At 56.9% G+C, this 12,785-nt stretch overlaps 1 protein-coding gene across 1 annotated transcript; it reads left to right on the top strand.

The window, feature by feature from the left end:
- The first annotated feature begins 259 nt into the window (after window positions 1-259).
- On the top strand, window positions 260-12,765 carry CTSZ (cathepsin Z). Its single transcript, XM_039479278.2, has 6 exons — window positions 260-569; window positions 1,066-1,229; window positions 5,925-6,104; window positions 9,901-10,051; window positions 11,136-11,298; window positions 12,177-12,765. Exons 1-6 carry the CDS (start codon window positions 427-429, stop codon window positions 12,285-12,287), a joined length of 912 nt encoding a protein of 303 aa, XP_039335212.1. The 5' UTR covers window positions 260-426; the 3' UTR covers window positions 12,288-12,765.
- Window positions 12,766-12,785: the final 20 nt, after the last annotated feature.

The following is a 12,785-nucleotide window of genomic DNA, read 5'->3' as shown; positions in this document are numbered from 1 at the left end:
TGCAGGCCAAGGCGGCCCCCAACCCCGAGGCCGGGAACCCCGGCAAATGAGTCCGGCCGGACAGTACCGTGCTGAGAAGGCCACGAGCTCGCGGTGGCCGGCGGCGGGGTCAGGGCTGGGGTCTGCCCGGTGGCCTCGCGCCTGGCCCACGAGTTCACGCGCCCCGGAGCCAGGGCGCTGCTACGGGCGGGGCGGGCGAGGTCACCGGGCGGGGCAGGAGCCGCGATGGGACAGCCCCGCCCCGAGGGAGTGTCCCGGCCGGGCCGCCGCCGCCTTAAGGGCAGAGCGGGGCAGGAGCCGAAGCGCGGGGTCGGCCGGGTGCGGGGCGGGATCCAGGGCGGGAGCCGGCGCGGGATCTGGGACCCGGAGCGGGGTCCAGAGCGGGACCTAGAAGCCGGCGCGGGACCCGAGAGCCGGCGCGGGGCCATGGCGGGGCGCGGGCCGGGCTGGCGGCCGCTGCTGCTGCTCGTGCTGCTGGCGGGCGCCGCGCGGGGCGGCCTCTACTTCCGCCCGGGCCAGACCTGCTACCGGCCCCTGCGCGGGGACCCGCTGGCTCCGCGGGGGCGCAGGTGGGCGCCGGCGGGGAGGCGGCCGGGGGGGACGGGAGGCCTAGCTCCCGGGCGGGCGCGCGCTCTGCCTCCTGGGGGCCCTGCCTCGCCACTAGGCCTTGGAAGGTCAGATCCAGCCGCTTCGTTTTGGGGGTCGCACCTTCTCTTCCATATCCAGGGAGAGCCCTGATGTTTGTGGCCAGAAAGCCAGACCAGCGCCACCTCCTCGGCCTCTGGGGATGGCCCCCATGGCGCAGCATGGCTGGGGGAGCACACCGGTTCCCTCGTTTCAGGGGTGCCCTGCCTCCTTCACATTCTGAGGGCCCTGGGGCCTCCTCCTGTGAGGTGGGCCCACACCCGGCTCACACCTGCTGTCTGTGGCCCCGCTCCCATGCCCTCAGGTGTTGGGAAGGGCGGGAGGGCCCTACCCAGAGCTTCTTGGGCCCACGGCCCGGAACCCGGCCTGGCAGCCCCAGGACTCCCAGCACTGATCTGAGTGGGGATGTTCTCTTCCCAGCACATACCCCCGGCCTCATGAGTACCTGTCGCCAGCGGATCTGCCCAAGAGCTGGGATTGGCGCAACGTGGGTGGTGTGAACTATGCCAGCATCACCAGGAACCAGCACATCCCCCAGTACTGCGGCTCCTGCTGGGCCCACGCCAGCACCAGCTCCATGGCGGGTGAGTGGCCCCCCATTGACTGGGCCAGGAAAGCCCATCCAGGCTGCCTCTTTACAGGCCCAGGCGGCTCAGCCCGAGGTTCCAGCGGCCTGTGAGTCAATGCCAGGTCAGCGTGGGCTGGGGTGCTGAGGCCGCGGGACGCGGGCCTTCGCCCTCTGCCGAGGTGATACAAGCTGGGTCATTCTGGGGCCTTTGGGTGACTGGCAGGACTAGGACCGAAGCGCAGTGACAGGTGGCTGTCAGGTGCCCTCACTCCCCTAAAGCTTGTGACCTCAGACACTGGGATAGATAGAATGCAAAATCACTGAGTCCCCAGGCTGTAATTGAGGATTCAGAGTAAACTGCTTCTTAGCACAGATGAAGGCCTGTCCTGCGCTTGGAATATTGGGTGAGGCTGGCTGGCTACAGCCTATGGCCTAACCTGGCCACGGGCCCCAGCCTGGCAGGTTTCTATGGTAGGCTTTTTGCCGCAGTGGGTTAGGAAGGCTCTCAGCAAAGCGGAAGGGGAAGTTGAGGCCCACCCTATTGATGAGGCTCTGTGCCCTGCTGTGGGAGAGAAGGCAGAAGGGACAGCTGCAAACCAGCCCCAGGCCCACCCCACAGCATTTGGGGAGGACCCTGCCATCCCCTCTCCAGTCACAGCACAGGGTCCAAGAGCCTGGATTTTCTGGAGATGGGACTTGCGTGGGCTGGGGGTGTGGCCCCACGAGGGCTGTTGCCTCCTCCCTGGCCTTGGTCCTCATGGGTCGGGCCTGCTGTACACCCAGGTTGAAAGGACTGACCAGTGTGGCTGCTGCTGTGGGCCAAGGCTGGAGCCACGCACTTTTGTGTGCTCCATCTCACCGACACCCCCTCGATGCCATGATCGCTTTCAGTTTGCAGATGAGGAAACAGGCTCTTTGCAGGGAGAGCGGGAGGCTTGGGCAGAGTGTGAGTGACGGCTGAGATTTGAGCCCGGAAGCCTGGGCTTTGTGCCAGGATGTCAGTGGGCTTTGTCTTGTGAATGAGGGGGTTGGGGTTTGTCTTGCTCTAGGGGTGGGGTCAGGACCCCAGAGCCAGCTAACTGAAGCTGTGGCATCTCCCCCCAGGGGCTGGGACACACTTCTGAGCTTTGGTTCAGAGGTCCCTTGGGTGTGGATGGAGCTGGAAGGTCTAGGAGACCTTGGGCGGGCTGCAGGGTGTGGCTGGGCCTAGAGGCAGAGGGCTGGGCAAAGTTCAGGGGGAGTGCCTAGGCCTTGCAGGGTGGGTGAAGGGGAGGGGAGGATGCAAAGATCACCAGGAGCCTGTGGGGAGCTTGAACGCTGAGAGGCGGTCAGGTGACAAGCTGTGCATCTGTGAAGGACTGTGGGTAGGAAGGAGATGGCTTGAGACGGGGGCGGGACCCTGGCGGGGGTCAGCCCTGCCGCATTTCCCCAGGGGACTCGCTCTCCAGGCAGATGATGCTTCACGCCATCTTCTCCTGAAACTGCTATCATGGCACACCCACGCCCTTGCCTCCTCTTTAACTGAGGAAGAGAAGCCACCGGAGGGGACTTCCACGGGGCCCCAGCCATCTGCCAGCAGAGGTGGCGGGTCCTCCGCTTGTCTTTCCTCCTCTACCCCAGGATAGAACGTCTCGGCCCCTCCCCAAGCCCATCCCCTCCCATGCAGGGAAGCTCTCCCACTGGAAACAGAGGAACACAGAGCCCCCGGCCCCACCCGCCCCACTTCTTGGCTCCCTGGGGAAATATCTGGAGTCCCTCCACTTTCTCTTCTCCATCCTTGGACCCGCTCCAGCCTCAGTCCCACCCCTGCCACTCCACCAGCACTGCTCTTCCCACGGTCACCTGCTGTGAAGCAGGGCCAGGGGCAGTCCTCCTATCTCTCCGAAATGCTTCCTTCTCCTGCACCACACTCCCCAGCCGTTCCTTCCCCTCTCCCCAGCTGTCGTCTTAGAGTTCTGAGTGTCACCTGCTCCAGGACCAACTCTTCACCTGAACTCACCTTGACATCCACCCGTGCACTTGCCTGCTGGCCCGGGCACCTGTCGCCGCCAGCCTCAGCCGTTCAGGTTGGATGGCTCCTTCCACCTCTGTCACCCGAGAGCCCATTTCTTCTCCAGTCCTCCTCGGCTGTCCTTCTGGCTATGTGGGCAAAAGCCTGGACTGGTACCCAGCTCCTCTGTTTTCTGTCCCTTGTATAATTCACGCACAAGTCTTGTCAGTTCTACCTTCGAAGCAGATGCAGAAATCACGCGCCGCCACCATCGCTGCCAGGTCTAAGACATACCGCCCTGCCACCCACTGCCCTCACTGGACTCCTGGCCTCTGCCCTGTTGTCTCCTCTCAGGCAGCCACAGTGAGCCTGTGAAAACTCATCAGATCATATGCTTTGGCGGGAAGCCCTCCAGGATTCCACTCAGATAAAAGACAGAACCCTCTAGCCTTCAGGAGCCTTCACCATCTTCACCATCTGGCTCCTCCCGGTCCCCCTCTAGACCCCCCAACTCCTGCCAGGCACCTCCTCTCTCGCCAGGGTCCTCTGGCTCCCTCCCTCCCTCCTTGGATGTCACCTCAGTGGGGTCTTCCTCGGCCATCTATGCGTGTGACACCCCACTTCCTGAGTCCTCTCCCTGTTGTATCTCTTCATGGCACTGTATGCTTTGCACGGTTAACAGATGCTCCTTGGTTTAACTAGGGTAACATCCCGACAACACCATCGTACGTTGAAAATACCGTGAGTGGATAATGCGTCTGATATACCCAACCTCCTGCACACCGTAGCTTGGCCTCATCTGTGTTAAACGTATTCAGGGAGCTTGTGTTAACCCACAGTTGGGTGTGAGTAGTAAGCCCGTTGCTCGATGGGGCTGGCGGGATGAAGGGTTGAGTCTGGCCGTGGGAGAAGCCTGTGCACACCTCAGCGGGCAGGCTAGGCCCGGCTCAGATGCTTCATTCAGGCGTAGACGGAGAGGCCAGACCTGAAACTGCCCACCCACCCTAGCTCTGCCTCTGGCCCGGGACTGCTGTTGCTGAGTTGGGTTGAGCAGAGAAGGGAGGGGCTCCAAGCAGGCCATGGGACGCCCTGCACTGCCAACGGGAACCCCAGAAGCACAGGCAGGAGGTGCTTTTAGAAGGACTGAGCGACTGCTCTGCTGACTGCTGCCCGGGAGGGGTCGGCTCCGATGAAGGTGGAGAGTGACCATTAGCAGAGAGGAGAGGGGCAGTAGGCGTCGGGCACCGTCTCAAACCATTGAGTAAAGCAGAAAACGGTGACAGTCAGTGGGAGGGGCCGGGGGCTCCCGCTGGTGTTGTGAGACGCGAGTGTGGGGAGTGCAGGTCTGCACAGAGGGGGCATGGCTGGCAAGGGGGTGGGGAGGAGGAAGGCTGGAGGGAGCCTAGTCCTTGGGAGGAACCAGGATGGAACCTGGGTTGGTCAAGTGGGAGGGAACAAACAGCCACCCATTGCTCCAGAAAGAGCATTTGTGGTGCAGAGCTTGGCAGGCCCAGTGGCAGCAGGATGGGGGTCTGCTCTGGGACTTTTCAGTGATGTGTGAAGCAAGGTCACCAGAGTAGGGCCAGTTCCAGAAGGTCCCTGGCTGGGCTACCAGGAGGAGGCCAGGTGGAGGAGCACACTGGGGCAGTGTGAGGGAGTCTGGAAGGTGACACAGGAAACGGAGTGGGGTGTGCAGGCTCAGAGTGGGGTGTGCAGGCTCGGAGTGGGGTGTGCAGGCTCGGAGGGGAGTGTGCAGGTTCGGAGGGGAGTGTGCAGGCTCGGAGGGGGATGTGAAGGCTAGAGGGGGGTGTGCAGGCTCGGTGGGGGTGCAGGCTCGGAGATGGGTGTGCAGACTCAGAGGAGGCTGCTGCGGGCAGAGGGACTCCCTGCTCACTTTGCCCCGGAGGATGGAAGGCGAGGCTGCAGGAGCAGTTCTGACTTGGAGGCGGGGACAGGAGATGAGGCGTGAGGCAGGTGCAGGGGTGCAGGGGTTGTCGCTGTGAAGGCAGGGAGGGTGGAGAGTGAGATGACCCTGAACAAGGGCCTGGATTTCCTTCTCGGATCTGTTTTATTGCATTTGCACATGGGAGGGGAAGCAGGCTGGTCAGAGGTCGCCCTCGGCTCTCCCTGGCTGCACTTGGGATATGTGAGCCCAAGCACCTGGGTGGTGAGGGCATGGTCAGCCAGCTGCTGGGAGCCCTCTGCGACCCCCGGGGCCTTCGGGGCAGGGTCCCTGCTGGCCTTCCCCAGCCCTGGGGACTGCATCTGGCCTGTCACTGGGGTGGCACGGCTCCCTGGGCTATACTCGTTCACAGAGCTGACACCTTGGTCCCTTGTCCACGAGGGCAGGGACAGTTTCTCCTAGCTGGACCGGGACTGGGTGGCTGAGTCTCTGTCCATTGAGCCCTTCATTCAGCCAGCACTTCTCAGTGTCTGCAGGGCCAGATGCTGGTGACCACCTGTCCCAGGCCCTGCTCTCATGGCGTCTGTAGTCAGGAGGTGTGGCAGACAGGACAATGTCCAAAGAAGGCCAGGGAAGGCCTCCCTGTAGAGCGACATGCGAGTGGAGACCTCCATGAAGAGGGAGACACGGGCAGCTGGACATGAGCCGAAGGCCGGCCAGGCTAGGCACGCCTGCATCCCGCCCCAGGCGTCCAGGTCTTCTCGGGGAAGTGGGTGGAGGGTGGGTGGGTGCTGAGCAATGGGTGCTGACTGTTGCAGATCGGATCAACATCAAGAGGAAGGGCGCGTGGCCCTCCACCCTCCTGTCTGTGCAGCATGTCATCGACTGTGGTGACGCTGGCTCCTGTGAAGGGGGCAACGACCTGTCTGTGTGGGAGTACGCCCACCGGCATGGCATCCCTGATGAGACCTGCAACAACTACCAGGCCAAGGACCAGGGTAGGCTGCTGCCCTCGCCCCCACTCCACCCTACCACCCTCCACTTCCTCTTCCACAGGCAGTCGTGGCTGAACGCCCATGACCCCGTGCTCCTCACACTGGTGGGTAGCTGGGGTATCACGGGAGGGCAGAGGTTGTAGCTCCCAGGGGCGCTGGTGCTCTTGACCATGAGGGGTAACATTCCCAGTGCTGGCTCCATCCTCTCCCTGTGGAAGCCTCCTGTGCCAGCTAACTTGCACCCACTGGCGCAGGGGAGCAGAAACTGGAGCCCTGCTGAGGAGCCCAGTGAAAAAGCCTGATGCAGGAGTGGTCTGAGGAGCATCCTTGGCCACGCGTGGTGGCTCAAACCTGTAATCCCAGCACTTTGGGAAGCCGAGGCAGGCAGATCACTTGAGGTCAGGAGTTTGAGACCAGCCCGGCCAACATGGTAAAATCCTGTCCCTACTAAAAACAAAAATTAGCCGGTGTGGTGGCGCATGCCTGGAATCCCAGCTACTTGGGAGGCTGAGGCGGCAGAATCGCTTGACCCCAGGAGATGGAGGTTGCAGTGAGCCAAGATCGCGCCACTGCACTGCAGCCTTGGTGACAGAGTGAGACTCTGTCTCAAAAAAAAAAAAAAAGCATCCCCTTCCTGATGGTGTCTCCAGGCCCTGTGGAATGGCCTTGCTCCTGTGCCCCTGTGGCTGGCCCTGGGTGTGGTGTCTGGGTTCTGACATGCTGGCATTTTGGTGGCTTTTTGGGCCTTTGTAGGGGAGAGTTGTAGGGGGCCTTGTGGAAGGAGGAGTCTATTTTCCAGGAGCAGGTGGGGAGGGGAGCAGCCATTGGCTTGGTTCCTGTTCTGGCGCCCCAAGGTCCAGGTCCTGCACATTCAAGTGCAGCTGAGGCCACAGGGATGCTGCGTGGATGAGCAGACCCCAGCTGGCCTGGAATCCCTGTAGCTGCACATTACTTTCAGGCTGCTCCCTTTGGAAACCGAAGGAGAGAAAAGTCCAGACCCTAACCCCATAATTGGTAGTTTAGTTTTGTTTGTTTGAGAGAGAGTTTCACTCTTATTACCCAGGCTGGAGTGCAATGGCATGATCTCAGCTCACTGCAACCTCCACCTCCCAGGTTCAAACAATTCTCATGCCTCAGCCTCCTGAGTAGCTGGGATTACAGGCATGCACCACCATGCCTGGCTAATTTTGTATTTTTAGTAGAGACGGAGTTTCTCCATGTTGGTCAGGTTGGTCTTGAACTCCCAACCTCAGGTGGTCTGCTCACTTCAGCCTCCCAAAGTGCTGGGATTATAGGCATGAGCCACCGCGCCCGGCCAATTGGTGGTAGTTTTTGTTTTTGTTTTTGTTTTTGTTTTTGTTTTTTGTTTGTTTTGTTTTTTGAGACGAGTTTCCCTCTTGTTACCCAGGCTGGAGTGCAATGGTGCGATCTCGGCTCACCGCAACCTCCGCCTCCTGAGTTCAGGCAATTCTCCTGCCTCAGCCTCCTGAGTAGCTGGGATTACAGGCATGTGCCACCATGCCCAGCTAATTTTTGTTTTTTTAGTAGAGACGGGGTTTCACCATGTTGACCAGGATGGTCTCGATCTCTTGACCTCATGATCCACCCGCCTCAGCCTCCCAAAGTGCTGGGATTACAGGCTTGAGCCACTGCGCCCAGCTGGTGGTAGTTTTAAGCCACCTGACTCAAATCTCCCTCACAACCTGAGCAGATAGCTGGGAAAGCTCAAGGCTGCCTGATGGGCTGTCTCCACCCCTCCCCCAGGCTATGTATATATAGCACCCTGTGCGCGCTGACATGGCAGAGGCGCCTCTGGGTACCACTCTCTGCTAGCAGGGCTCCCTTACTTTGCCTCTCTGGCCTTATTGTTCAGCCAGAAAGAATTCTTCTGGACTGGTCTGGTGAGTCCTTTGGGAAGGGGGACAGATGAAGGCACAGAGGGAAGGGCGTTCAGATGGCTCTGGAAGCAAGAAGCAGGTATCAGGTGGTCTCCAGGGCCACACCCACCCCACTCCACCCCAAACTGCTCTGGGCTGGCTGAGGCCAGGCCCCTCTAACCCACCCAGCCTGATGGAGCTGATGGAGCTCATCAGAAACCTGATTGTGTGACTGGTGACCACGGTGGCCCACACCTGTAATCCCAGCACTTTGAGAAGCTAAGGTGGGCAGATCACTTGAGGCCAGGAATTTGAGACTAACCTGGCCAACATGGTGAAACCCTGTCCCTCCTAAAAATACAAAAAATAGCTGAGCGTACTGGCACGCACCTGTAATCCAAGCTACTCAAGAGGCTGAGGCAGGAGAATGGCTTGAACCTGGTAGGCGGAGGTTGCAGTGAGCCAGGATCATACCACTGAGCTCCAGCCTGGGTGACAGAGAGACACTCTGTCTCCAAAAAAAAACACCTTAATGTGATAAATGGTCTTGTCTTTGTAGTGTGAGCAAATGTGGCCACAAATCCACCATCTTCCCTGGCCCTGGGCACTTGGCATGCAAGGAACAAATTGAACCAGCCTCTCAGCCTCAAGGTGCTCATGGTCCTGCAGGAGGAATCCGGACAGATGTGTAACTATGATGGAGACAGGTCACGCCAAAGCAGTGAATGGCAGGCCGAGGGCCGCCACGTGGGTGAAAAGTAGGAACACAGCAACTCTGAGCCATGCAAAACCAAGAGCTGCACTTTTTCTTTTTTAAAAAAAATAATTTTTTATTTTTCTTTTTTTTCTTTATTTTCTTTCTTTCTTTTTAAAGATGGGGTTTCACCATGATGGCCAGGCTGGTCTTGAACTCCTGACCTCAGGTGATCCACCCATCTCAGCCTCCCAAAGTTCTAGGATTACAGGTGTGGGCCACTGCACCCAGCCAATTTTTAATTTTTCTGTAGAGACGGGGTCTCACTCTTGTCCAGGCTGGTCTCAGCCTCTTGACCTCAAGCCATCCTCCTGCCTTGGCCTCCCAAAGTGCTGGGATTACAGGTGTGAGCCACCACGCCTGTCCTCCTTTTTTTCTTTTTTTTTTTTTTTTGAGATGGACTCTTGCTGTGTCACCCAGGCTGGAGTGCAGTGACACAATCTCAGCTCACTGCAACCTCCACCTCCCAGGTTCAAGAAATTCTCCTGCCTCAGCCGCCTGAGTAGCTGGGACTATAGGTACCCACCACTTCGCCTGGCTAATTTTCCTGCTTTTAGTAGAGACGGAATTTCACCATGTTAGCCAGGTTGTTCTCGAACTCCTGACCTCAGGTGATCCGCCCACCTTGGCCTCCTACAGTGCTGGGATTACAGGTGTGAGCCACCATGCCCAGCCCTCTGTGTCTGTGTGTGTATTTAAGCCTAATTCTTGATAACCTCTTAAGTTGAAATAACAAGAAAATTTAAAAAATTTTTTTTGGTCCCCTCAGCGTGGGCACAGAAGAAAATGCTTTTTCTTGTTTTGTTACCCAATGTATTGGCCTATTTATTCGACAGCCAGCAATAGAATCATTTTATTAAGTGCTAATCATTTGATTACACTCCATTTTCAGCTATAAAGTATTATGGAAAAAGGCGAACTCCTGAGTGCCTACTATGTGCTAATTAATGTCTGTTTCGCTTTTCTTCTTTGCCAAGGGGAAGGGCTTTTCATAACTCCCTGGCAGCTGAAAGAAGAGCGCCATTAAGCAGCACCTAATAGCCAGATGATTTCTGTTCTTAGCTAATGAGTGGCAGACTGCGTGAGAAGAGTGGAGGGTGGGCTTGGCGCGCTTGTCAGTGGGTTAATGAGGAGACGGCCTCATGCTGACATTTTTGCTCTCTCCCAGAGTGTGACAAGTTTAACCAATGTGGGACATGCAATGAATTCAAAGAGTGCCATGCCATCCGAAACTACACCCTCTGGAGAGTGGGAGACTACGGCTCTGTCTCCGGGAGGGAGAAGATGATGACGGAAATCTACGCAAACGGTCCCATCAGGTGAGGAGCGGTCCCACGGGTGAGAGGTCCCGCAGGTGACAGCGCCAGCATGCGCTCATGCAGGTGCACATGGCTACATTCTCCACTCTCCTTCTGGCCCGTTTTTTTTTTTTTACTAGGCCGGAGATAGCCAGCCACATCATTTCCTCTCTAAGAACTTCAGTTTTCTCAGAGGTGAAACTGAGCTGATAGCAAGTCTGCCTTCGAGGACCGTTGTGTGGAATGTGGATGAGACACTCCCCAAACTGTACTGAGGGCGGTGGCGTTGGGGGTAGTTTCACCAGGGAAGGCACTCTGTGAATAACAACTGTTGTTGTTGTTGTTGTTGTTGTTGTTGTTGTTGTTTTGAGACAGAGTCTAGCTCTGTTGCCCAGGCTGGAGTACAATGGCTCAATTTCAGCTCACTGCAACCTCTGCCTCCAGGGTTCCAGCGATTCTCCTGCCTCAGCCTCCTGAGTTAGCTGGGATTACAGGCACTCACCACCATGCCCAGCTAATTTTTCTATTTTTAGTAGAGACAGGATTTCACTGTGTTGGCCAGGCTGGTTTTGAACTCATGGCCTTGTGATCAACCCGCCTTGACCTCACAAAGTTCTGGAATTACAAATGTGAGCTACCCCCTGGCCTACAAAAGAAGTTTATCTAGAATAGTCGGATATGCATTATCTAAGTTGGGTTTGCACAACTGTTTTGCGTTTTGCCGTATCAGATTTTTTTTTTTTTTTTGAGACACACTCACTCTTGTCACCCAGGCTGGAGTGCAGTGGTGTGATCTTGGCTCACTGCAGCCTTGACCACCTGGGTTCAAACAATCCTCCTGCCTCAGCTCCCTCCCCCAAGTAGCTGGGACTACTGGCACACACCACCACACCCAGCTCATTTTTGTATTTTTTGTAGAGGTGGGGTTTTGCCATCTTGCTTAGGCTGGTCTTGAACTCCCGGACTCAAGCAATCTGCCTGCCTTGGTCTCCCAAAGTGCTGGGATTACAGGCGTGAGCCACCATGCCTGGCCATATCAGATTATGTCTAATGATGGCAAATTCTCTCAATTTAAAGTAGTAATTATTTACCTGCTTGCTCTCAGCTGTGGAATAATGGCAACAGAAAGGTTGGCTAACTACACCGGAGGCGTCTATGCCGAATACCACGGCACCACCTTCATAAACCATGTCGTTTCCGTGGCTGGGTGGGGTGTCAGCGATGGGACTGAGTACTGGATTGTCCGGAACTCGTGGGGTGAACCCTGGGTAAGATGTTTTCATTTTCTTATGGTCGTTCCTAGAAAAAGCATCCTGGTACTCCTCTCGCTTGAATGGTTCTGTTGACTTTTAGTTAAAAACCGTGGCCTTGACAGAGGGTTCCTTGCTGCAGCTGTCTCAGCCACTGAGTGAGTGGCTTTAGGGGCCAGACCCTTCTCTGTCCTGTACATGTTGGGTGCTCAGCAGCAACCCTGGCCCTCCACCCTAGATGACTCCCCGCAATCCCAGTGTGACCAAAACTGTGTCCAGATGCTGCCTGGTGCCCTGGGGAAGTCCCTGTGAGCTCCGCTGGAGGAGCTCTGCCACCCTCTTCCTTTACAACCAGCTCATTCGTTTTCCTATCATGGCTTTTGGGCCCCCCCTAAGTAATACTGGGTAGGTTTTTCAAAAATACTCTTGAGTTGGGCCAAAAATCCAGGAGAGAGAAATTAACTAGCAGACCTAGTCTTAGTCATTCAGTTTAAGACACAGAAACTCATTATTTCGAAATGGGGGAAAGCGGCTCCTGTGGAAGTGAGGAAATCCCACAGGTTTTACTAGGTGGCTACTAGTAGGGGCAGCAGCAGCTGGAGGAGTCATCGCTCTACAGCCAGCATGTTTTGTTAGATGATTCACTGTTGGCATAGAGGGCCCTCATGTTAAACGTTAACCAAGTGAAATATTTCACAAAAGGTATTTCAGAACAGGGGTCATGGGAAAGCTGAGGGGCAGCTGAGTGGGTTGTCCGGATGCCCCAGGCTGGGCTGAGGAATGGAGGCAGAAAGCAGCAGGCAGGTGGCTGAGAGCAGCAGGGGCAGCAGGGGCAGCAGGGGTCGGGGGAAGGGGATGGCTGCTAACGGGCTGATGGGCAATCACACTTCTCACAGGGCGAGAGAGGCTGGTTGAGGATCGTGACCAGCACCTATAAGGATGGCAAGGGCACCAGTTACAACCTCGGCATTGAGAAGTACTGTACATTTGGGGACCCCATTGTTTAAGGCCATGTCACTGGAAGAGGAGTTTTTTAAAGAGGCATCGTGAGCCATGAGAGGATCCTGTGATTATGTGCGCGAGGCTGGCCGGCAGGAATGGGGACTACCGACTATCGATTTTGGACGGCTGGGATTTAGAAGGAGCGCCTGTCCACATGAGGCCAACGTGGTACTGGCTGAGAGTGCATTCCTGAGCTGAAAACGGGATGACTTGGAACACTGGCACAGGACAGCTCCGCCTCACAGTAGCTGCAGGACAGGAAATGATAGGAGCTCACTTTTCTTCAGTAGAGGGCCTGATATTTTGTGTTTGCCAATTGTGGCCAACGATATGGCATTTAAGAGGTAGAACAGACTTATCACCGGTTCTCATGTCACTTTGGAATCAGTCTACAGCTGAAAAGTACCTTGGTGGGGGAGGGAGGAAGGGAGATGGCGGTTTCAGATCGCCCCAGAAATGAATAAAGTATCTGGCTCCACACAAGACTGAGGCTGACCGTGCCT

Source organism: Saimiri boliviensis, chromosome 9 (genome assembly GCF_048565385.1).
Source record: "Saimiri boliviensis isolate mSaiBol1 chromosome 9, mSaiBol1.pri, whole genome shotgun sequence".
Classification (NCBI taxonomy): domain Eukaryota; kingdom Metazoa; phylum Chordata; class Mammalia; order Primates; family Cebidae; genus Saimiri; species Saimiri boliviensis.
Note: the sequence above shows the minus strand (reverse complement) of the source record. Positions and strands in the feature narration are given on the sequence as shown.